General features: G+C 36.4%; 1 protein-coding gene across 2 annotated transcripts in view; it reads left to right on the forward strand.

The window, feature by feature from the left end:
• The window catches only part of COMMD10 (COMM domain containing 10), a 101,187-nt gene that overhangs the window by 1,373 nt on the left and 73,337 nt on the right, over positions 1–26,477 (forward strand). For both annotated transcript variants that reach the window (XM_039384842.1, XM_027752164.2), the window contains exons 3-5: positions 1,907–2,017; positions 4,342–4,497; positions 20,710–20,820. In XM_039384842.1, the coding sequence (XP_039240776.1) occupies positions 1,907–2,017; positions 4,342–4,497; positions 20,710–20,820 (378 nt within the window). The remainder of the gene's footprint in view (positions 1–1,906; positions 2,018–4,341; positions 4,498–20,709; positions 20,821–26,477) is intronic.

A 26,477-nucleotide genomic window follows, 5' to 3' on the forward strand; every position in this document is an offset into this window, starting at 1 on the left:
CTTCTTCCCAAGCTTTGTTAACCTCCCCCTAGGTCTGAGATCCCTGAAGCATGCGAACCCTAAACCTTAAAAACGCAATTCTACTGCAAGTAATTTGTTTTTCTAACACCTGGACATCACTTAGAGCTTGTTAGCTGCTCTCTGTTTTGTGGATTAAATCTCCTTTCTTGATGTTTAGGCTTCAAAATATACAAAGATCAAACATCAGAGAACATCCTTTGTAAGGAAAATTTTATGTATACCACATTGTACATCATGAGCGAAACACTAAATGCATATTTTTGTTTATTTTTCTGCATTTCTGTATATCCGTCAACCAAAACCACCTGTGAAACTGAGGTTAAAAATAAAGCCCAGAACTTTTAGTGAATATTTTTGTCACCTTTACAGAAGATATTTGTAATTGCAGAATAAATAAAAAAATAATAAAATAAATCAGTAGTAAGTTTCATTGTACAGTGCCAAAATGTCAAATGAAGACTAGGTCTAAACTTTGCACTAAATATTGCAGCAGAAACTGTAAGATAAATCTTACACCAGAAATATATTTTGTCATTTTTGTTGTCTTTCAGTGTTAGATTTTGTTTATTCCCTTGTTTTGTGTCCAGAAAAAGTAGAATAAGAAATACAGAATTTGTTTTCTGTACACATGCTACAAACTAAATGTTAAAATATTACAGGTTAGGAGCAACATGGAAAAAAATGTGAATGTATTAAAGGTTATAATTCTGAGGCTATAAGGATTCATTTGATTCAATTGCTGAGTTTTTTTTCCTATCAAAATTACTAGCTTGGATGTTGCTGTTATTGCAGAGTTTTGTCGGTTGTTTTGCATGGATACTAACTCATCGTTAAATCCGAACTGTCACTAACTTCTTTTTTTTGTTTGGTTTGTTTGTTCTTTTTTACTACTCCATAGCATTTTAGTAGCTCTTCACAGTTTTAATCAATATTTACATGAGGGACGTGGTCTTTGTAATTTAACCAACTCAATCTCCTGAGTGGTTTGGCTGACCTTTCTAAAGTATTGAAGTATTTAGAGCTGGTTAAATTGCTGGAAACTTTAAATGAACTCACTTTCCTTAACAAAGCAGACACTCTGTGTTTCCCTCCAACAGCTAATTATTCAAATAATGTTTCCATTTTGATACTCTTGTTATGTATGTTGCAATCATTGAAATTTGTAATTGCCTCATTTTTTTATTCTGACAGCTGAATTGATTTTCTTGTTTTCTTTGCAGTTTTGCATTACTAAGCGATCTAAATATGGTGTTTTGTTGTCTGTATTATAGATTTGTTAGTAATTACATTTTAAAAGAAGGCAATATCTGCATTTAAATTACTGTTTAATTTTCTCTCGTATAATAAGTACAACTGCTGTATTTTAAAAGTACAGTACATTCTCAATAGTCTCCAGTAATAGAGTAGTTTGTAGACTCAAATCTGACTTAAAAAATAAATATGCATTAGGCCTTTATTTCCTTAATAACAGCGTGGGTGGTTTGTAGGACATCTGGAGTGGAAGAAACATACACAACTAACTTCATTACAGTTTTGCCTTCTGTTTTCTCTGGGGTCTGACTTAGGTAATGGACTTAGTACTTGTCTTATTTTTATTTATAAAAGGTGGTTGGATCTGATAATTGAAAGAAAAATATTTCTTTAGTGTCTCTCAGGTGCAAAGAGAAAGCATTTTCTTCTGCTGTATTTCAAGTAATCCTGTGGTACTGTTGACTTTCAATTTTGATTTTCAGTGAGAGGAATCGCTTGTATATTTCTGTTGGAAAAGAACTTTACTTTGCTATTTCCATTTAGAAACAACTGGACAGCCACTATGTTTTTATTTTAACAAGTAAGTTCTTCGTCCTTAAATGAAATATTGTGACTAAACATTTCTGTGCTTCAGGCTGAAAGTACCTTCAGTGAAGAGGAGGAAGAAAAACTTCAAATAGCTTTTTCATTGGAAAAGCAGGATCTTCATCTGGTTCTTGAAACTATATCCTTCATTTTAGAACAGGTATTTTGTTTTCATCCTTATGCATTGATAAATGTATTTTTCTATCCCACATTAGATTTCGAAAATATAAAAGTCAAGTTAAAAATTAATTAGTGGAAACATATATCTGTAGTATATTATATATGTGTTGGGTTCATGATTTTACTGCTTTTGTTTTCATGCCTTCCTGATTTGGATGGGACTAATTGCCTTTGTGGATTGATTTTCCAGCTAATGTAGATGTTATTGGTAGAAGGGAGGTCTGCATGACTCCAAGAGAAGTGATGGTAATTATGAGATATAGTTTTCCCTCTTATTCATTGTAAATAAGTTAGCCATTTTCTTGTAAGGAAAATACTACATAGCATTATTGATCACTGCTTAAGTTGCCTTAAGATTCAGTTATGGAAAACTTTGGTGCCCAGAAGCAGCCTGTACTGAGGTGAACAGACACACCTCATGCAGCTCTAGCGTTTGGAGGAGTGGATGACTGCATGATGTAGAGCTAAATACCTTGTAAACAGAGGTTTTCTAATTCTGCAGTCTGCCTCTACTAAGGTTAGGAAGCCATTGTATTATGTGGTAAATATATTAACTGTCTTAAAAATTGTCACACCCATGATGTTTTCGTCCATTTCCTGTGATTATAGAAACTATAGTCTGTACCAGGGGAACACATAGTGATGGTCTGTTGTGGGATTTGAATCTAGTCCTTTCTTACACGTCAGTTTATGATCACTACACTTAGTTGACACATTCCACTGCTTTAGAAGGAAAGCAAACAGTCTTTCCCATGGCTCCTACCGACCAAAAAAGTGAAAATGAAACCTGAGATCACCTCCAGACTAAAATTTTGAATTTTCATCTCAGCCAAACATCAGACTTACCTGTTTATTGCCTGGTCATTATTTCATCAGGCTGCTTAATTTATATTATAATCATTGAAGATGAACAGAAAAAGCAGTTATTCTCCTCTAGGACTTGCTTCTTTTGCATTTAAAAAAAAAAAGGAGTCCCAGATGGACTACATGTATGCGAACCATGTATGTGTTCTTGCTGATAGCTGTGCTTCTTAGAGCTACTTGTTCTGTCAGGGTGTGGTGGTTTGGGCTAGGCCTTCCTTGGTGACCAGTTTGTAACCAAGGAAGGGCCCAGATTTACCCAGTATTCCCTACGATTTTTACGTAAGCCAGACTATAAGAAGAAAGGAGGAGAGGCCTTCGCTCTCTTTCCTTCCGGCGGCTTGGAGGTGCAGGTTCCCTGCTGTCGGTTCTGCCGTGTTGGGGAGCGAGGCCTGGTTAGGCCTTGTCGACCTTGGGAGGCAGAGGTTGCCGGTGATCGGTCCAGAGCGACTCTTCGGTTGTCCCAAGGAGAGTAGTGAGATATTTCTTTGCTAACTCTTTTAGTTGTTAGATATTGAGTTACTAATTGGGATATATATATATTTTATTTTGGTTTTGTTCCTTTTCCCTCCCCCCTTCTCTTTCCCTTGTGAAATTGTATATATTTCAATTGTATATAACTGTAACATAAGTGTAAATATATTTATATATATTTATATATATCACTTTAGCTGTCTCTCTCTCTTTTCAGGTTTTCTTAGTTGTTTTTTCTCCCTCTTCTCTCTGAGGTTTGGAGGGGGGACGACTTCTTGTGGTAAGGTTTGGAGACTTGGCAGGGAGCCAGCTTCAAACCATATCACAGGGCATAACTTTTTTAGCAGCCCTTTGGTCTATGGACACGTTAGAGATAAAAGGACTTCTGTATGGTCTTTGCCACATGTGTTGTTTCTTTTTTTTCCCTGACCTGGTGATGACAGAGTCCTGTTTTGAAAGGGGAGACCAGCATACTATGCACCGTGTGAAACACAAAAAAATGATGCTAATAGGGAGGTAATATCTGACTCCTTCAGTTTTGGTGAGCTCATCTTTTTGGAATACTACTTCGTAGTTCAGGCTTACTTGAATAGTGTGAATTTGGAAAAGTTATCCTTTTTTTTTTTGGTCACAATTGGCTTCAAAGCCCAGGTTTTTTTCAGTGATCACTGCTTTGGTATTATGTACAGTGGAAATCTGTACAAATACTCAGATTTCGCTTGTATGTGTGTTTTTTTTCATAGTTTGTCTGTCTTGAGAAGAGTTATTTGTAATGTTGCATTTTAAGATAGTTATGCTTTTCTGTCTTCTCAGTTAGAGGGTTAAGAAGAACAACAGGATGCTTGTAGTCCCCCAGTAGAGTTGCTCGTAAAAATCTTGTGTGAACATGGTGGCCATCCGTGGTAGAACGTATCTGGAGTGACTTGTAGACCAGCGCTCAACAACAGCAGTTATTTTTCCTCTTAACAGGCAGTCTATCATAATTTGAAGCCTGTGTCATTGCAACAGCAGCTACAGAGCATTCACCTGGATCAAGACAAAGCTGAAGCATTTGCTACTGCATGGGCGGCGGCGGGTCAAGATACGATTGAAAAGTTCAGGCAGAGGGTTTTGACCCCTCAGAAGGTAATGTTTTTGTTGTTTGTTTGTTTTGGTGGGGTTTTTTTTGTTTTGTTTTGTTTGTTTTTCCTGAGAGAGAATAAAATTGTATTGGTTTGATTTTAAGCAAGGAGTTTAAACTAAGATACAAAGTTTGTGAGAAGCCAGCATACTTATTAGCAATGCAAAGTAGTGCAACCAACTGACCCTTTGGAGGTGTTTGTGAACAGGCCTTCAATAGGGCAAGGGTAAAATGTGGTCATGAACACTTGTGGTGGTTTAGCTCATCAGCCTGTTGATTCTCATTACTTGCATCTGAGCACCTGCCGTCTTTAATTTTGTGAACTTGTTGGATGGTGAATTTTGTGAGATACTTCTTACAATTTTGAGATACTTTTCTATGGTGGCATGATAATCTTGCTTCCTGTGTGCCTATTACCAGTTAAAACTTGCTACATGCTATGAAGTCTCATTGTATCTTTAGCATAGATGTCTACATCTATGAGAAGGTATAATAACATCCTTTTGTTGGTTCATAATAAGCCTTCAAATGCATAAGGAATTGTGTATAGAACACATAAGTGGCAGCCAAGATCAAATATTTGGAAAGAATTGTGGAACACTGACTCGCTTTTTCTTTATTTATTTTTATCATTGCTATATATCTTGTTGAGATAAGATTAATTTTGTTAGTTTATGATTTTGTTAGTAACATAGAAAAGGAATAGTTGTTCAATCATCTTGCCAAAGACTGAGGTGAGGCTGACTGACCTTTAGTTCCTGGGGTCCTACTTCTTACCCTTGAAGGTAGGAATGACATTTGCTTTCCTTAGGAATCTTGAAGATTGATGCGTGGTAGGGATGTTTGAATTTCTTTTGCTTGTTTGCATGGGTTTTTTAAGACTGATTTATTCATGCTCTGTGTATGGTTGATATTGGATTCATAATGAGGCTTTTTTTCGTCAAATGTGCCTTGTAGTTTGGTATGTGATTCAGATTCCAGGAATACGGGAGTTATGGAACTGGATTAGAAAATCTATTTGTTGGATACCCTCTCTTCAGCACCTTGGATGAAAGCATAGGGGTGGAATCCTCCAGTTAACCTCTTTGATGGAAATTTATGCCTCACATTATGACTTAGAAGCTGTCTTGCACCCTCAAAGATGATTATTTCTCACCCTTACTTCCTGAACCTGGAGGTTTCAGTCTGTGTACTTGCCTGATTTCTGATTTTCTACCAGTTGAGGGAAAACTGATGTTTTTTAAAACCCGTATATCCATTATCTTTTGATTTTAATGTATATCTCTTTTGTCATTGTGAGAAATACTAAACAAGAGTGTGTTTTTTATTTCAAACAACATAGTGTGAGATTTCTCACTCTCATTCCATGGAAGTTCCCTCCTTCTAATCCTTCACATTATCTGTCTCTGACATACTTCTGCTATATTTTGGAAGAAAATAATGTGAATAGGGTATGAAATAGACTTACTGGAATATTAATACTTTTTGTGGTGACTTTATAATAAAGGTCTACCTCAGAGAGAGGGACCAACATGACTTAAGGTCATGTTGAGACTGGTGAGACTGTGTCACTGTCCACAATATTGTGGATCACATCAAGTTAAGTGGTGAAGTTGGTAAGGTAGAGGGAAGGGGTGTCATCCAAAGGGACCTTGAGAGGCTTGAGGGGAGGGCCCGTGTAAACTTCATGAGGTTCTTAATGCCAAGTGCAAGGTCTTGCTCCCGGGTCAGAGCATCCCCTGGTATCAACACAGACTGGGGAGATGAATGTATTGAGAGCAGCCCTGCAGAAAAACAACTTGGAGGTGCCGGTGGATGAAAATTCTGATTTGAGCCAACTATGTGGACTTGCAGCCCAGAAATCCAACTGTATCCTGGACTGTATAAAAAGAAATGTGGCTGGCAGGTTGAGGGAGGTGATTCTTCCTCTCTGCTCCTCTCATCTGGAGTGTTAAATCCAGCTGTGGGGCCTCCAGCAGAAGACAGAGATGGACATCTTGGAACAGGTCCACAGGAGGGCCATTAAAGTCCTACAAGGGCAGGAACACCTTTGCTATGAAGACAGACTGAGGGAGTTGGGATTGTTCAGCCTGGAGAAGAGAAGGCTCCAGAGAGACATTATTGTAGCCATTCAGTACTCTAAAGGGGCTACAAGAATCAAAAGGGGGCTTACAGGAGAGATGGAGAGACACTTTTTACTGGGGCATGTAGTGACAGGACAAGGGGCAGCAGTTTTAAACTGAAGGAGGATGGATTTAGACTGGATATAAGGAAGGGGGTGATGGGGTGAGACAATGGAGCAGGCTGCTCAGAGAGGTTGTGGATGCCCCATCATTGGAAGTGTTCAAAGTCAGGTTGGATGGGGCATTGATCGATGTGATCTACTAAAAGATGTTCCAGCCCATGACAGGGAAGTTGAACTAGATGCATTTCAAAGGTCCCTTCTAATCCAAAACATTCTACGAGTCTATGAATACTGGTTGTTGGGGTTTTTTTCACTTTCATATTCTTTTAAAAATACATACAGGCTTTCTGGTTATCACTAGCATATTTGGTAGGGACTTCTACTGACCTGGTAGAGACTTTTACTGACCTGTTCAGGTGGTGTGGAGAACTACATATGAATTTAGAACTCAGTTTATGTGATTCTTTGGTACTTTCTCTTACCGTGTGCTTCTCTGTACACTTAGCAACTATGAATTTTCTTTTAAGCAGCTTTAATGGATGTGTCCATGGGATTGCTCATGTGGGTCCAAGTGTAGAATAAAGGTCATGATTAGTGTTACTGAGGTCTTCATAGTTCTGTTCCAACATGTGAGGATGTACAGGGAAACTGTGTACAAGACAGAGTTTATGAAGTAACTAAGAAAGATCTTGGAATTTTATCAAGTGTTTTACTAAAATCCATGTGGCAAAATAATCCTGAGTCTCTTCTGACACCTGGTACTTACAAGTTGTCCATTTTGAAAGTATTGAAATGCTGGCACTAAGCCTATTTTCTGTAGTGTACACAAGAAGGACCAGGCGGTAATCTTTCATTGCTGTTTTAAGATAATAAAAAATGGCAGAAAGTTTTATTTTTTATTTATAAGGGGTATGGTTTACATACTGAGCAAACATTGGAACCTGTGCTCAGGTTTGGACTCAAGACCACTAGTTATTATGAGAAGTAATTTCTTACAGATAATTTGCCTGTATGGATATGTTATTTCTCTTAAACCAGATTCTTTTCTTGCCTATAAAGTAAAGGTTGTTAAAAACCAGTATTCTGAGTTCCGGGTATATCAGTTCTGTGCAAGAGATGTAGGTGGTAGTGTGCTGGTTGATCCCTTCATTAGGATGGCAAATTGAGTTTGTTGGAGCAACAGAACAAGTATTTCCTAGAGTACTGATTACTTGAAGATTTCTGTGGCATATTGGACACTAATTGTTTGAGAAAACCTGTTCTTTTTTGAATGTAGGTCTTTTTTGTGCACACTGCTTAATAGATAGGGATATTTCTTACTCGAGGAATGAATAAAAACTGTAGAGTTAACCAAAAATTCAACAGTTTAATACTATTAGTTTTCTCACTTCATCTTTTCATTTTTCTTCACTGAGCTATTGGCAGTCTTCAGCTGCACGGGGTTATTAATTATGTATATTCTGCTGTGTTAATTGGTTCATTGAATCCTTATTCATATGGCAGTGTCTGTATGATATTATTTCTTCTGTATAATGCAGTCCTAGTCAATCAGAATGATGGTATTTTTATTATTTTTTTCCTTTGAACACATTCTTAATTTAGCCTTTATAATGACAGGTGAGTGATAATATTCCAATATCAATCTGATCGAGTTTTTAAGTCTTTGATTGGTAATATATCAGTTTAGAAATGAGAACACACTGGTCAGATTACAATGTATTTTCTCCTCTCTGCATAGAAGAGATAGACTTTTAGTAGGGTTCACTCTGAATTCTTACGGCAATTTTTCATCACTTCTATTGTTTTTCTCCACTTCCCCCTCCCCCTATATTATGTTCTCTGTATGTTTTTTTGGTATTTTGTGCAAATCTCTGTTTTAAAGGCAGATCCAACTAAATGCCTCATACCTTTCTTGTTTTGGGAAACTATTCAGGGTATCCTTAAAATATGTGTCATGAAAAAGATAAGAGTCTTATGTTGCCAAGCAAGAGAAGCTTTTTATAGCTTTCAGACAGCATTTCTTAATATAATGATGCGTGGGAATGCAACTAGTGAAATTATGTACCTAAAATTCTTGACAGAGCTGTCAGTTCTGTATCTTGAGTGCCTGTTTGAAGCCATATGGGAAAAACTCTGAAAGTGGTTTTCTCAGAAACTGGCCTTCTTGCTAATGGGTGTATATGCAATGTTAATATGCTAAATTCCCTTTGCTAAAGGCTGGCAAATCTACAGAAATAGTCTGAAACACTTGCATACTGTGGTGATTATGGCAAAGAGAACTGATGTACTCTGTGTATGCATGTCATGGCAGAAAATGCTTTCAGATATCAGAAGAATGCAAAATAGGAGGAATACAGCTCAAACAGAAAGAATCTTAGTTTCCTTGTTATGTCTGATCAACTAATCATTCTTAGAGTGACAAGCAGAGGTCACGAATAGTGTTGTACCTATGGGCGTTGTCACAATGAATTGTGAACCCACTTACATTATATGATGCCGACAGAGGCAAAGACAATGCAAATGATGAAATATGTGCTAAAGACACAGCTTTGTACCTGCTGAGATTTATTTTAGTAGCCAGCTACAGCACAGTTGAGTCTTATTCTTTTACTCAGCTTTGTAAGTAGGAATTTTAATTGTTTACAGTTTTTAGGTACTACTTGAGGATTTTTTAATGAGTTTCTTCCTCTCCTTGCCCTTTTCTGTCTTCTGAAAAAGGCTGAAATAAGTTTTTGAGAATGTTTTAAAACATCTGAAACTTTTGTTCTGTTCCTACATGCAAAATACCGTCTTTTAAAGTTGCAAAAGAGTACCATGCTTATCCTGTGTAACTTTCTGTATAATACAAAGGATAATTTTCCCTCAATATGTAAAGGAGCTTTTGGAACAGGGGTCTGGTTGTGATTTCAAGGCTTGAAATGGCAGGTAATTTCTGGGATCTTTTTTATGTTTAATGAAAATTTCTGCCTTATCTCTAATTGAAATCTGTCTAACCTTCCCACCTTGCCATATATTCTTCTGCTATGATTTGATTAAAGTGGTCATAGTGTGCATTTTTACCGTAGCTCTGTGCCAACACATTTCCCAGAGACGGAGTACACCACCACATTTACCTTTGCACAAAGGGAATCCTGAAATACTGGGGTTTGGGAAACTTGAAGGCTGTTTGTAATGTTTATTATACAGTCTCTTTCTACTTGCTTTCAAAGTAGCTGCTTATCAGTAAAAATCCGTTTAAGATGAAAACTTGCAGTAACTTCACTGAGGGAAAATTCTTTTGAAGTTGCTGTGTAGCACTAGTCTTGCTCTACCAATTTCATGTCTTATTATTTCTTTTGTTTCCTCCCTTTTGAAGTACACTGGTACTTTTTAGTGTCTGTCTTTTTCTTTTTTTAAACTCAAAGATTAAGAGATGAGGGGTTTTGCTTTGAATATTGAGCAAAGATGTCTGAAAATATCACTTTTCTTGGCATAAGTGCTAAGTAAGGTTTGTTCAAGGGAAAAGGATTTTACCTTTGAAGACAAAAATGGGAATTCAGAGGAAATTACCCCTCCAGGAGAGAGGTGATCTTGGATGAAGCATCTGGTTGGCTTTACATCTTCACCAATTAAGGTGGATTTAGGTACATAATTAGTGCATGTTTTCCTTGTAGATTAAAATCTCACTCTCTTTTTTTTTTATTTTTAATATGCTCTTAATATCTTCTCTGAGGGGTAACTGTGGTACTTGCTCTTTGGCTTGCTCCTGTTGCCTTTTCTAGCACTAAGTATAAGCTGAAAATCCTGGTTTACAAAGTTAAAACGCTTACTGCACTTAATTTCAATATTTTTTTCCTGCCTCCTAAAATTACTGATATCACTAGGAAAAGTTGTGCTGAGAAGTCCAAGGATTTCACAGCAAACATAATGTGTTTCTTCACATTAGTGAAGATTTCTTCACATCCAGTGCCTCTATCCCACTTACTTGGTTTAATCACTCGATTAAGTCTTTGGCCTAACCTACCTTCAGTCTCTTGATCTTAACAGTGCTTCTTTTGAGGCTAAGATGCAAAGCTACATAAATAGTTCCTTTTTCTTTTTCTTTTTTTTTTAAACTTTCAGATTTTATTTTTCCCCCTCGGGAATTGTGTTCTATTCGATCAGTGTTTTTACAGGATTCTGTAAATTCACTGTCTGCCTGCCTAACCCAATCCAGCCCTTTCCTTGCCTTTATGTTACAACTTGCTCTATTTCTAGTTATTCTTATTTACTGGTGAAAAATGTAGTTCCCAGTTGCTTTTTTGTTTTGTTTGCCTGTTTGCTGATCGTCTTGCAGTATCTGCAAGATTAGTGCAGAATCTGATTTGACATTGCATTCCAGTAGTTTGTTCAGATAGATAAGATCCATCCAGTGATAAGATCCATCCAGGGATTCTTATTTTCTTATGACTATCATTATAGTTTCAAAGTCCAGTCTTAAAATGTAGTAGGAGTCACTGTAGCTGAAACTTGGCTGTGCATGTGTTCTGACTGTCTTTAACTACAGACTTGTAGTTAAAACCCCCAGTCTATTATCCTGAATTTGTTCTATGAATGAGTGGTTGTGTGTAAGGTTTTATTGATAGTTACATACCATTTTTGTGGTGCCTGCTCCAAGTCTTGTGTTTAATTTGAAGATTTGCCTAGTATTATCAGCTGAAGATGCTGGTCCTTCAATTTGTGATTCACATCTACAGATAAAATATGAGTCTTATGAGGATTTTAAATCTGCCATTGAAAAGTACTTTTCACTGAAACTACAAAATGTCTTGATAATCCATTTATGAAAAGGGGATACTGAATTGTATTGAAGTTGAATATGTTTGTGCAGTAGAGGGGCAGATTTTTAACTGCTGTATACCATCAGGTTTTTCCATTGCTAATAAGAAAACGGTAAAGGACTGTAGTCAGAGATTTTATGCAACCAATGTGAAAATCCAGCTGTTTTACTGCAGACCTCCTCACCCATGGATCAGTTGTTACAGTGAGACCTACTGGAAAGAAGCTGCAATATCCAGAACTTCCTTCAAAGATATTCATACTGCCTTAGTTCAACTGAATTTGGTAGCAACAATAGAGAATAGGAATCAATGTGTTTATGCAGTCATCTCCCATGTCCTCAGTGCTCGAGTTTCCCATTGTGTTTGATCTGGGGCTTATTTTAAAGGAAACATTCTCCTTCTGATTACAGATTATTTCTGTGATGAAGACCCTAGCTGTGATGATTGGCAAATTGTGCCTGTCAATCATTGCTGTCTCTTAAAAATTTGCCCCTTTTTTTCTGTTTTAATATTTATTTTCTATATTGAGTACACTTTTGGCTTCATCCTGCTGGTGTGTCCTCTGTGGAAATGTTCTTTTTTTAAGTAATTGGGGAGAGTTTTTGAAAGAGTTCAAATCCAGGAATGTTTTGTTATCCATCTTAGATTATTCCTAAATTATTTTCATTATCACAGCAGGCAAAATTGTCATTTTCATATCTAATTTTGATTTTTGATTCCTGAGTGCTGAGTGTGCTGATGAAAAGCAGAACTGGCATCTTTGGCTGAAAATTTTAGAAAGCAGAGTTAATAGTTTCCTCTAGTTTTATGCTGGTGTGATAACACAGGTATGAATTTAGAGTAGTGCATTGTAGGCTAGTTTTTTTTTAATGTATAATGCACATTTAGTCCTTTCCCATTCATACAAAACTGACAGTTAATATTTTAAAAGCGAATATACATGTTGCAATACTTTCTTTAAATGAAAAGTATTTATGTATTCAACTTCAGCTTAGTACATTTTGTCTAATTAATTATTGAAAGATGGAGAAGATCCCCAAACTTCAAATGTGAGTATTCTGATCTTCTTTTTCTACAATGAATTGAGGAATACTTTGACTTCAGTGGAGGAACTATGGCAATTGCTCTTTCAAGAATTAAACTGAGTGGGTGTCCATACTAATTTTCCTCTATGTTATTTGTTAGAAAACTGAAATAAATGTATTGTAAGTGAAAGAGCTGCACTAGAAAATGTCTTCTGTTATAGATTATTAATTTCCTCCAAATATTTTGTTGGTTGGAAAACATTCTTAAATGTTTTGTGTCAGTGTGTTATATACTACTCCAATAATATGAGACAAAGATTTCCTGAAGATGTCTTTCATATGCCCTTATCTCCTACTTCACTGTTCATAACAGTTTCAGTGATGATAGTATGGATGTCTTAAATTACATAAACAGCTCTTTCAATTACTACAGTAAATATTTAATCTTTAAAGTTGAACTATCCCTCTCGAATTAGAGGGAAAAATAACTGAAATTAATTAATATCCCAGATAAAAAGACAAAATTCTGATTTTATTTGTTAGAATTGGATTTCATTTCTCTCTGTAATTGTCTTTGGGGACACCAAAGGTATCTTACTTAAGTACATGTGGGCAGAGGCACTGAATTGTTAAGTTTCCCCATTACTGCAAGCAGGTACCTCATATAGTGCCCTTTTTGAGTTCATCAGGCTTCATTTTTAAAGCATCTGATAGTTTTGGCTCACACTGGAGCTATTAAAGTGTAGTTCCGTATTTCTCCAGCAATCATAAATCTACTTCTTCAAGAATGGACTGAAGGCTGGGTTTTCATCCCTCTGTTATGCAGTCTCCCACTGTGTTAGTTACTCAGTCTTCACACTAAAATAGTAGTTTAGACTTTGCAATCTTAAATTGTCAATATTGACTTTAGACCGTGAATTAAAGTGACCTTTTAATTAGGGAGCACTCCAGCACTGATGTAGTCATGAAGCTGAATTCCATGAGTAGTGTGTAAACTGATCCGTGCTCTTACAAATACACCATATTTGGTAGAAATAGAAGAAAAAACTTTATTGATAAGCATGTCAGTTTTTTTCCAGGCTATGAAAAGCATAATCTCATGTGCATATAATGTGATAACATTGAAATTATCACAAATATCAGATCATTTTGAAATAAATGGCCTCTCAAAATAAGGATTAAATTATCTGAAAATCAAATGGGTGGCTCTATATACCAGTGGAGCATGAAACTAATTTCTGTATTGCTGTAACCGTCCTACTTTATCTGAAATAGCTTATTAGGCTTCTGCCTAATGGAAGACTGTTTTCTGTGGCACCTGTAAAAAATGAGTCAGTAAGAAGTTATTGGCGATCTGTTTCCTTTATGCAGTTTTTAAAAACCTCAATTACACTGCTTCAGTGTGTCCTTAAATTAATCAGACTGTTTGGGAAGGAAAGTAACTATAGATGCACTTAAATTACCCTGGAGTGAGTCTGTGAGTATGGACCTAAAGTCAGGAGACCTGGATGTCAGTTCTTAGCTATGCAAGTCTAAACCAGCATTCTGTGCCATAGGAAGCTACTGACAATCAGGAACAGGGGTGTCCATGTTAATCAAGTCCTTCAGCACCACCAGTATCAGGAGGGGTCCACCCCACAAGAGAGCTGGAGAACTTTTTACAAGGACACGTAGTGATAGAACAAAGGGTAGTGTCTTTAAACCAAGAAAGAGTAGGTTTAGATTAGATATTATGTAGAAATTCTTTATTGTGAGGGTGGTGAGGCACTGAAACAGTTTGCCCAGAGAAACTGTGGATGCCTCATGCCTGGAAATGTTCAAGGCCAGGCCAGATTGTGGCTCTGAGTTACCTGGTCTAGTGAAAGGTATCAATGCCCATGGCAGGGGCATTGAAACTGGACGATCTTTAAGGTTCCTTCCAACCCAAACCATTTTATGATTAGAAGCACTCTGTTTTGTACCAAGATTTGAATTTTCAGAAGGGATTTTAGGATTTATTTTCAGTTGTGCTCACGTTAGTGATGTCACTGGAGTCTGATTTGACTGAACTGATGCGTGTGTTATAAACTAGATGAATACGATTTAGTATCATACCATACTTTTATAAGCACACGGTTGTCTTCTCAACATTCACGACATGTGACCTAGTTATTCTAAAGATTACTGTTACTGGCTTTTAGTTCTGTGGGCCACAAGTTCAGTTTGCTTTAAAATTCTCCTCAGTCATGTTGGAGAACTTCAGCAGCCCCTTAGCAACTTCAGAGTAATGAAAATATTTTGCTACTTAAAAAGGCACATGTTGGAGAGTTTTGTTGCTTTAAAAAAAAAGTCCAAACAGACAAATTAAACTATAGCCCATTGACAAATACCCAATTGAAATAATACTGTTGAAAATCTGTATTATTGTATTGCTGATTTTCAAATATTAACAAATATATAGTAATGTTACCACCTTTATTTACCAGTTATGTTTTGGCAATACTGAAAACATTTTTGTTGTAGTAGTAGTAGACTTCTACAAATTGGATATGTTAGTTTGCTTATGCTAAGTGTTCCTTTCCCATCCAGGATTTTCATAAGTTTTTTTTCTCTCATAAGCATAAAACTACAGAAAACACTGCTACCAGTATAGAATTGCTTCTGCATTCTCTGCCCATCAGGCTTGTTAACAAGTTCAGCCCAGTAGTGTGCTTTTCTCACTTTTTGGACTTGAAGATGAAACTCTAGTTTTGAGATTTTTTTTTTTTTTTCTGTTTGCTAAATGTTAATCAGCATTTATATTTCTCCCTGTACAAACGCTAATGGTCATTTCCTTTTCAGAGAGGCTAATAATGGATATGCCAGGGTCTTCACAATCTTTTCTGTTGCCAGTTTGTCTGTAGTGGCTTGTTAAGTAGTGTTTAACCCATAATGCTGGTTAGTTGCCCACATTTTCTGAAGCATGTGTTTTCTGAATATAACGTCATTATTCTCACATTAACTGAAGCCTATGATTTTATGGTTTAGGATTACACAGACCTGAAGTATACAATATTTTGCTCTATTTAGTGAAAGGTGGGTGTTCTGAAAGCAGAAAATTTTGCCGAGAGAATGGAGTGCAGGAACCTGAACTGAGTAATTAGATCTTCATAATGAGTTGAATTAGAACTGTAAAGTAATTGGCTGTTTCATAACTGTGTAAATGTGTGGTGGTTGTAAAAACTGCAGTCATGTTGATTTTATGTGTCCAAGCAGTATTTCTGTACCATAATTCTTGCAGGTTCAGTGCTTTGTTTACTCATTTGTTGCTCCTGTTTCTCTGAGCTAATGCTTAAAGCGCTTTCTAAGGGGTAAATAGGTGCCAAATCACAGATTAGCCATGGGGGGGAAATTTGCATGGTATTATGGCACCATGTTTGCATTGTGGTAAGAAGTAAGCTGTGCTGTATCAATCAGTTCTGAGAGCTGTAATACTGGTCTTCTCTAGTTTCTATAATGATTTGTTAAGACATTAGATGACCTTCTGAAAGCTCCACCTTCTGGAAGCAGGTGATTTGTATGAAAACTCCAGTTTTCTAGTTTTTGTAGGTATAGCGATAGACAGGAGGTGTGATCTGATTATATCAAACAAGACCAAAACTAAAAAATATCCCCTTTCCCTGCTCCGGTACTGACTGAGCATTTAAACCCTTTTCTCCTATCTTCCTTTAAAAGTACTGCACCCTGCTCCAGATATTTTGAATGGCTGAAGTTGGAAGTATCAGGGAAGACATTTTAGGTGCTTGCATATTTTCTGAAATTCTGTTCCCACTCTTAGTTTTCCATATTTCAGAATATTTCCACTTATTTTCTTTCCTCAAATTGGGTTCTTACCAACATCTTGTTCAATGTGAGCTTCTCAGTCACTTTAGCTCTGTTCTTGGTCCTTCCAACTTGAAGGATGACTGTTCTGGACATTCAGTCTGCTTTCCTTCTCAAAGTCGTAGTCCTTTGTTTATGAGTCTGATAGCCTGGTTCTTATATAGTTAAGATGATTGTGTTTAGCCTGAATTTCTTTGCCAATGAACATTTATTGGATTTCTCAATAATGAGTATATATTTATTTAGTTAAGAGAACTTTTTTTTTTGACAACTAGTATAGAAACTTGTTATGTTTATCAGATTCCTTGAATTTCTTCCCAGTTTGGGTTTAATTTTTAGTAAAGTTTATGGGCAGATTAAAAGCGAAAGTAAGGAACTGTGGTAAAAATATGCCAGCAAGAGACAAGAGAATATGTAAAAACATAATAGGCCATAAATGATGAGGGAAATGGTGGATTCTGTGGATGTTAATTTTGGCTATGTGAAATCCTTGATTTGGCTTGGGATCGTGCTTGAAGTTTATATTAGATAAACTGTGAAAGCTGTCTTGACATTTAGTGCACATGGGCTTTTTGCAGAAACTGACTTTGACCCAGGTGTTTTACCATAGTTATGCTAGATTGCTGATGATCTTGTCTTATTATGTAAAATACTACATTCTACTATTTAGCATGGAAAATAGTCTGGTGGACAGGACAGTGGGCATGAGTTGGAAGATCCCATGTTTTACGCTGGAGGAAAATGACTGTGGCTATCATAGAGTTCATAATAGAACAGAGATGATATATTTATGTACCTGTAAAGGTGCCGCTCATCTACAGTTGAAGGGTCAGATCCTCTTTTAATAGGAGAACTAGCTGCTTTCTAATGTGGATGTGACCTGGGACAGTTGTGGGTGGTCACTGAGAAGCACTGTGTCTGTGGATACACACCTGGTTTAGCAGGTATAACACCTTATCTCTTCTACAGCTAGTACTGAGTGAGTGCTGGAAGGGGGAAGTGTGTAAGTTCTTCCATCTCTCTTAGTCCTGGGTATCATGACATCCTCTTCGGAAGCCTGAGTGAAACAAAATGGACACAGGAACTGAGGATTTACAGGGGTTGTCAAAAGCTTCTGTGTAACTTTGTTGCCATGAATCACTTGCCACTGGGTTCATGGAGCAGATCTGAAGCATTTTTATACGTTTACTACCATTGGTTTTATTTAATATCTATAGTTTTTTCCTTGTTTTCCAGCTTGCATCTGTTGTTTTTTGTTTTCTAAACATAACCCTGAGGTTAAGTGAGTGCCAGAGATACCAGTGAGAAGTTACAGCACTAAATAGTACATTTGCCACAGTGCTTATTGTTGCAGTAACAAGGTAGCCAGCACATTTCTAAACTGCTGATAAGAAATTGTAAAAAGAAGCTAAAGGTCTACAGTAGCTAAAAACATGACTTTGTTTTCATGCTAGTTATGGAGAAATATTTCTGCCCCTCCCCAGTAAATGCTTTTCAGTTAATATGTCCCAGATTCTGGCACCATATAGCGTCTTCCATCATTCTGTTTTCACTTCTGTTATAAGACTTGTTGTAGAAAATAATTTTGTAGTCCTTTCATATTTGAAAAAAAATTGGCTCTAAAATGTATGCCACTTCGTGGCTAACAAATACTGTGCCTTGACACAAATGCCATGCAAAGACATGTCACCACTCTCAAAAGGTTAATTGACATTTCAGGCTATTGAATGTCTTCTAAGTAAACATAACCATAACCAAATATGTGTGACATTTTTCTTTCAAGAAAATAGACCATTTTTAAGCCTTAGGCAGTATGTAATTTATTAATCAAAACTTGTTCTCATACAACTGTGTTTAAAACAGAAAAGAGACATGAATTGTATAGGAAAACAAGTAATTTTAAGGTAAAGCAATATAAAACAAGAGTTATGGCTGCTGTTCAGCTATAAACTCAGGCCACTGTGCTGCCACGTAGGTTGTATTTGTTCTGAGCCCTCTATGATGTTCTGGGATAGATGTGTATTAGAAGTGAAAAAGAAGACACAAATTTTAATTTATTTATTTTTGATGGTTTGTTCTTCATGCTACAACATTAAGAACATGCTACATAGAGTAGACTATTTAACAACTTCAGAAAAGTCTTAGAAGTCAGACTTTCTGGGATATTTTTTTTGTCTCTAGTGGCATTGTTTTATAATGCAGAAAAAGCTGCTAACCTGTCTAAGGCTTAGTTTCCATACTGCTGTAATGAACTGTTGAAGTAGCTGATAGGAAGTCCTTTCTAAATAGAGGAGCACAGGGTTGGAACTTGAGAGACTGCAGGACTAAGAGCCTGAGCTTACTTGCTGTCCCTGTGTTTGACCCTAGTGCCCAGGTGTTCTATCTATAGGTGGTACTGTTCCTGGTTGCCTGCTTTGGGCTGCTCCCACCATAACTCAGGACTTGAGTCCTTTTCTGTCGACTGTTACCAATTTCTTTAACTGAACTAAACTTTTTCTCTTGATAAAAAAACGAGAATAAGGGAGTATCTTCATGCTCCTGAGAGAACCGGAGTTAATTTCTTTACTAAATTTTATTGAAGTTTGTGGAGAGAAAAATGTTTCTAGCTGTATCTAGCTGGTATAATTATCTGAAAAATATTGACCAGCACAGGGGCTTAGCAGAGTTGTCCATTAGTGTCATTGACTTGAACATGTACACAGAATCCACTTTGTAGTGTTCTTTACTTTTGTCTGAGAAGGGCAATGCGCTGGTATTTTTACCAACCAAGATGTAATCGAGTTAGAGGAAATCAAAGCAGAATTATGATTAAAAATTCATCTGCTTTTATAATTTATAAAACTTTTCTTTAAAGCCTCTAATTCATAGGCTGTGGTCATGCTGTTACTAAAGCTATGCCTACCACAAAATGAACTGGACCAGACTTAACGCATCTTCACCAAGTCTGTTTGTGTTGTCTGCATGCTTTCATCGATTTGATTAAAATGTAAACTTACTTGTTTTTATCACAGATTGAAACCCTAATCGATTGCAGAGCAGCTGACATACTACAGGCTGACCTGCTGAAGTTCTTCCTACTGTCCTGTTTCTGTACTTAAAGTCAGTCTGACACTGTCTCTTTCCCTTAACTTTGGTCTTGGCTAAACTCCATAGCCCTTTTGGACTGGCAGTGGTGGTTAATATGTCATGATAATTTTCCTTTTGTTTTGCTTAGTCATGTGGCTTTCAGTGTTTGTTACATAGTTATGATGACATAGTTATAGTATTGATGTAGCATACAAAGAAATGTAATATAACACACATTAATGTGTAAATGTAAGTGGTATAGCTGCAATAAATTTTGGATGTTCTGTCTTGAAGCTGTGCCCATGGAAGATGTTTTTGCCACCCTTTGTTATCTTTCATCTAGAGATTACTGTCACTGTAGGATGCAGGGCGTGTATTGCTGTTCACAGTACAGGGCCTCTGGCATGGCTTTATTCTGTTAGTGATTTTATCTGAACTGTTGGACTGGTAAGAGATTAACTGAGATGTGCCACATTTCTGCTTTTACCAAGTCAGCCACAATATTTACTAGTGGAGGGGAGACTCTAGATTAAAAAGAACTTGTGTGTACATTATCTTTCCAGGTGGTAAGACTTTGTATTTTCACTTCTCTTTATTCAGGAAGGCCAGATAGGTTATTTAGTGAAAGTCTTGTAGTTCTGTTCTTGTGTGCTCCATTTATGTGTGAGGTATACCTTGATAATGTTTGAATATAATTTTTTATTGATGATTAAAAAGCAATTTAAAATGTGTTTTTTTATAACTTTCTATTAAAAATTCTGTTGCTCACATGCTTAGCTGGTTTTTGGCATTTCAGCAGTAGTGATTCAAAAAGCAGAACAGAATTATTTTTGTCATTAACATCTGTATATGGTACAACACACATGAGTAGATTTGTTGATTAAGAAATTACCATTTTTAACTGGTTTACTATTTATTGGTTATTTTTTTTATTTTTCCTAAAAGAAAAATAAATATGAAACTAAATTAAATCTGCAACTTTTCTGATAAACTTCCACAAGGGGAGGAAACTACCTTATTCTGGATCCTTAGTTGTGTTCTATGAATTGGTTCCATCAGATCTGAGGCATAGGAGGGTGCTTTATATCGAGTAGTCATAGGCAGTTTGAATGGTAACTTTGAAAAGGGAGAAGCAAATCTGTCTTGGAGTCCAGGAGAATCTGTGGAATATGCATAGTATACAAGTACTTAACATTTGTAAAGCCTGACACAATGTTCACTGACACATACCACTGGCAGTATTGCAAATTGACTTCAGTGCTTCTGTGCCATTTGACTGTAGTCTAAATTTGTGTTTTATAGCTTGAGACAATTGGATGGCAGCTTAATCTTCAAATGGCAGAGTCCAAGCAAGCAAAGCTGAAGTCTCCTCAAGCTGTGCTAGAGCTGGGAGTGAGCAATGAAGATTCAAAGGTAAGAAATACCTTGGACAGAGTTGGAATGAGTTGTGGTGATGGCTTTATGTTAAAGTTCTGAAGCATCTGTTGGAACTCTTGATTGTTGTTAGTTTCGTGGATGTTTTCAGTTTTACATTTCATGAAAGTTATAGTAAACACTTGAAATTGTGGAGTACTGATATAATAGCATACATATTCAGCAGACTGAGATCCATGCTACCAGCACCTTGGGCTGTAACAGGAGAAATACCATGGAATATGGTTATTTTAGGTCTTTACAATATCTTTGTAGATAATTTATTTTTATCACATAGCATGTGATTGGTACTTCTTGCTTTTAATACCTAGCAGCTTGCAGCCTTCTGCCATGTGTGTAGTTATGTAAGACATTACTCATCACTTGCAACCTTTCTGTGCTAATTATGTATTATATGAATGATTACTTCATATGTGAGGCCACAGAAGGCCAGTATTTGGTGGTTTTAAGGTAGAGTCTTAAGTTCAAGAATTTTAGCAGCTGGAGGTGTTTCAGTGCCAAACTCTTTAATAATTTTTATTCACAAAGTTGGTTTCTTTTGTTAGCCAGAGTGTTTCAAATTAGACACGATTTGCTTTTAACCTTATCTTGCTAATGGAAATTGGAGTCTTTTCTTCCGTAGTGTCTGTCAGAATGTTTATCTATGGAAAATTCAGTACAAGAAGTTGGAGGGGAGAAATCAGAACTCAGTTCTGCTTTCTGATTTGTGGTGAAATAAAAAGAGAGTACACAGCTTATGTTTGTGCTTCTCAACAAGACTTGCAACAGCTGTATTTTTTTCAGCATTTGCAATCTGTATTTTTGAAATGCGCATACAGGAACCAGAGTTTACGCCCAAGCTGCATTGGGCAGCATTGCATACAGATTCAGTTCTTGTGGCAAAACAATTAAAAAAAAATAAAAAGGAAAAAATGTCACTTTTATATGACACAGAAAGTTCTTCTGTTTCCTGTACAAGAAGAATTCAGAAAGTGGATTTTTTTGATTGTTTCCTCTCTTTCTCTCTTTGTGGGTATGTTTAGATTTCAAGATCGGAATTACTTTGCAATAATTACAAGCCTAGAATAGATTTGTGACTGGCATTTAGGTAGAACGGTGCAATAAGAAAACAGTATAGACACTAAAATTTAAAAATCTGATGTGAAGATAACTACAGGCTTTTTTCTGAATAATTATATCCTAGTAAATAAATTGACTAATATCTATTTATATACTAACAGAAGTGTGGGAACATAATTTTTCTGTTGTACATTGCATGTTCATGATCTCTTGGTGCACTAAGTATTGTTACCTGAAAATCATCACTGCTAGGTACTTTTTTTTTCTCCTCAAAATTATGTGTGTGCCTTTTGCACAGAAATGTGATGTGAATTTGATTTATATATTCTTAATGGTTGTCTTAATTTGTCGCTTTTTTTTTTCATAACTCATGGATATAATGAAGTTATCTTAGGAAAGACAAAAAATGCCGTTACAGAGGAGCTTTTGTGGGCTGGCTCATTAGGGGGCAGTAGTGCTCTTTATCACGCTGGTTCTTTGCCTTTTTGAGATAATAATCAATTCTGAAGTCAGTCGTTGTGGGAAGTGTTAAGTGTTTACATTTCTAATCTGTATATGACAATAGAAGTTTCTCTTGCTCATCTATTAATAAAAAAACATACTGAGCACGGTAAATGAAATCAGCCATTATTTTCACTTTTACTAACTAAACTTAATTATACATTAATGTTTACTACAACTCACACCACTTAAAGAGCATTTAAATGGCTCTTATTCACAGGCTGACATTTAAAATTAGTATTTAAATTATCTCTCCAGGAGATGTAATCAGAAAACCTTTGGCTATATGGATATTATTTGTGCTTTGTGAAATAAAAATAAATCTGCTGTATGCTAAATAAATATTTATAGAGTATATTTTGTCAGCTTAGATGAAATGCAGAGTCTCAGAGGTATAAGTCCATCGAAGCTCAGAAATAAGGTGTTCTTTGGTTCTTTTAGGTGATTCAAGCTGCTAGTGACATTTGCATTAGCCAGAGAATATGCTGCTTGTGGCTAAGTAATAATTGTGATCAGATGCCATGATTTTTGAGTTTTGCTGTTTTTTGTCACAGATTTGATGTTTGCTTATACTCAGACCTTGAATTATGCTGGAATTAGCTTCGTGTGGGGGTGGATCGGGTGGGCTGCCGGACCCTGCCTTACAGCCCAACTTGTCCTGTGATCGAGGCTGCTTTGCAGCTTGCTTGCTTCTGATGTTTTGTATGAGGAAGAGAAAAAAGGAGCTTTCAATAAAAAATCCAATTAACAGTGGTTTCTTACAATGATTCATAATTTGAAATGTTTAATTGCACTTCTAATTCTGAGGGAAGTGAAACGTCTGTGAACTGGGCGCACAAACAAACTGGTATAATAGGAAACATATTTTTAAACTGCAAGGTCCTTTTGCTTCTGTTATGACATTTTGATGAGTTTAGGTGACATTTAGAATTGATGTCTGCTGTGTATAAGGTTTGTTTTTAATAATATAATTTGGTTTCAGATTTTTGGACTGTTGATTTGCAACACAACAATCTGGAGATTTTGCACAAACTATCATTATTTTTATGGTTATAGGGTCAATTAACCAGTAGAGGAAGCAGAAATTAATAATCCTGATAATCTGTGCTGCTAATTATGATTTTGATTTGCAAACAAAGACTGTTCACAAAGTGCTGTGTTTATTTAATATCTGTTTTCTTCAGTAATTCCTTTGATAGCTATCTACATAGATACACATTCTTATATTCCTTCCCACTATTAATAGCAGTAATTCCTTAGGTCATCTAGTCCAGACCTTTTTAAACAACTGTGATAATTTTCTATAACCATAGGAGCCATATAAATAAATAAATAAATTTTAGTAAAGAGGGTAAAAAAGGTCAGAGGGCTTCAGAAATGTCGCATCATTGGTGCTGAATATCTTCACAGCGGAATGTGAGGAGTAGGAATGTGCTCTTGAAGAGTTGCTGCTGTACCTCATCTTTGGGAGGATCCAGAAAGGCACGTTACTATATGAGATATTTATTATTGTGTATTTTCACATGCGTAGTAACCATTTATGCTTGAAAATCATTAGGATAAATAAATTATTCTTGCCAAGTATTGTCTTTTGATAGTTTTCCAATTTTTTTCTGTAAAGTCATTCTATAGATGTCATTGGATTCACTTATCTAATTGCAGTGGAACAAGCTCCACAGAGAAGTGGTCACAGCACCAAGCCTGTCAGAGCTCATGAAGGTTTGGACAACACTCTCAGGCACATGGTGTTTTTCTTGGGGCTTATTCGAGCTCAGGATATTCTATGATTCTGTGAAAATCAAAATGGGGTCTGATTACATATGTAACTGAGATAGTACACATTCATCATTCTACAGAGTAAATAGAAGTCTGGAAATCTGAAATGATTATTTTTCACTTGTTAAAATAACAGGACATGGTTTTCTTTTTTTCTCCTAGTTTTTATAGACTTTCTATAAATTTCTGGACTGTGAACAAAATCTAAACCTTTTTGCTCTGTTTACTTCAATAAGTATGCCATTCTACTTTCTGAGTTTGCCACTGTGATTACTTTTCTCATCTTTAACATCATAGCAAAGTAGATGAGAAACAAGTATTTTCTTCTAGCAGAGATAGATCTTAATTCAGGCTGTAGATTCTGTTCAGCCTGTATGCCATGCAGGCAGGACCTGCACTTGGATTGGTATATAATGAAATACAGTGGTGCTTCCCCTTCCACCTCAGTTTAGCCCTTTGTTTCTCTTTGAAAAGAATTTGTGTTTGTTGAGTGGGATAACAGTGAGAGTTGGTGGATGCTAGTGATATGATCCCACTTCTGGGAGGTAGGAGGTGGCAGAAATGAGCATGTACTTCTTTCATTTGCCTTCTCAGTCCTCAGCTTTTGGGATGATGCATTTAGTTGCCTTGGGAGTAATTTGTATCTGTAGGGCCTTGGAAAAAAAGTACACTTAGCAGTAATGATGCTGAAAGAACTGTGATGAAGTCCAAGCAACTGTGAATTATGTCTCACGTTCCTCAGCTACCTCTTAACCACTTTCTTTTCTGATGGGGACATCGCCCTTTTCTTTCTCAGAACACAAACAAGCTTGGTTGTACACCCATTAACTGAGTTTAGTTTTCTCATCAAGCTTATTTCTAAGTCTCTAGCAATTGCAAAAGAAAAGTAGGACAGGTCTTAGATGAATGCAAAATGTTTAAGGATGAGATTGAGAGAACACGTTTTTTTCATTCCTATTTGGAGGACTTAATAGGAGGCCTGGGTAGCCTCAGACATCAGAGACCTGACTCAAGGTTTTTCTGTACTTCTGAATAGGCAAGGTTCCTGCTTTTGACAAGGCACATCATGAAATTAGTTTTGTTGTGAGAATTAAAATCTCATAAATACTGCTGCTAAGAAAGCAGAAACTTCCCTAAGAGCAGGTTTCAGAATATTGAGAAAGCTCATCATATTTGTAGGAGCTGTAGTAAGAATGTATAATCTTGAATGTGTGGAACAACTCAGAAAAATGAGTCTGAAATTTATAACTTGCTTACAGCAGTCACATTGCTACAGAAAGATGACAGAAATTTAATTGCTCTGCCATGAGAGCCAGAAATTCTGGACTTACAGTGCACAGCAATTCTTGCATTAGACTGTTTGGTTTTGATCTATCATAGCTATTACCTCTGATTAAATCCATTTAATTAGAGGAAAAATGCAGTCCAGAATTTTTAAGATGCTGAGAGGACGTTTTTTGTTCTCTTACCAACGTAGAAAGGGACCGCAGAGTAACCCATGTTCTGTAAGCTGTGAGTAGTTTGACATTTTACTTAGGAACCATTTACCAGATGGTGTGTCTCCAGGAGTATGCACTCACCTCTGGCAATTCTACTGCAGGGTATACTTAATTATCTGACTCCATTTGTGATTTTACATTATTTAATTATCTAGCTTATACTGAGGATCTTTTTACAGTGTACTTACATTTCACCTGGCTATATGCACAGTTTATGAATACAGTCTATATCACATAAATTTACAAACTCTGTAACTGGTTACAGCCTCTGCATATGCTCTGTTCCTACAGAAACATTCTTAGGACTTTGTGTTTTTGTGTCATGGAACTAAAGAAGAAAATGGTCCTAGTTGACTGTGTTCAGTTGATTGCAGCCTTGGGCTACCTTAGCTTACAATTAGTAATGAAACTCTTGTATGGGAGTAAATGAATTGTCTCTAATGTGTAACTGTACCATTGTCAGTCCAAATAAACAGCAGAACAGAAGCTGAAATACTTAACTTTCAAGTTTAAACTTGGTGACCCATTTCACTGCTAGACAGAGTTAAACTTTAAAGCCTTGAGGGAATTTGAAAAACAGAAAGATCTGGTGAGTTTTCTCATTTAATGCGGTTGTTCATGCCATATTTTTTCTTAGAAAATTTGTTTCCTGTTCACCTGAAGCTGGTTTTATAGGCTTGATCCTTCAGTCTTTTCAGAGAAAGAAAGCACATTCATGGGATTCATTGCAAATTCTCATAACTGTGCAGCTATAATTGTACAGTGCCATGAGTACTCTTGTGAGTATGAAGTTTAACAATG

This window comes from Pipra filicauda, unplaced genomic scaffold, assembly GCF_003945595.2.
Source record: "Pipra filicauda isolate LSUMZ 115617 unplaced genomic scaffold, ASM394559v2 scaffold37_size4185640_pilon, whole genome shotgun sequence".
In the NCBI taxonomy this organism is placed as follows: Eukaryota; Metazoa; Chordata; class Aves; order Passeriformes; family Pipridae; genus Pipra; species Pipra filicauda.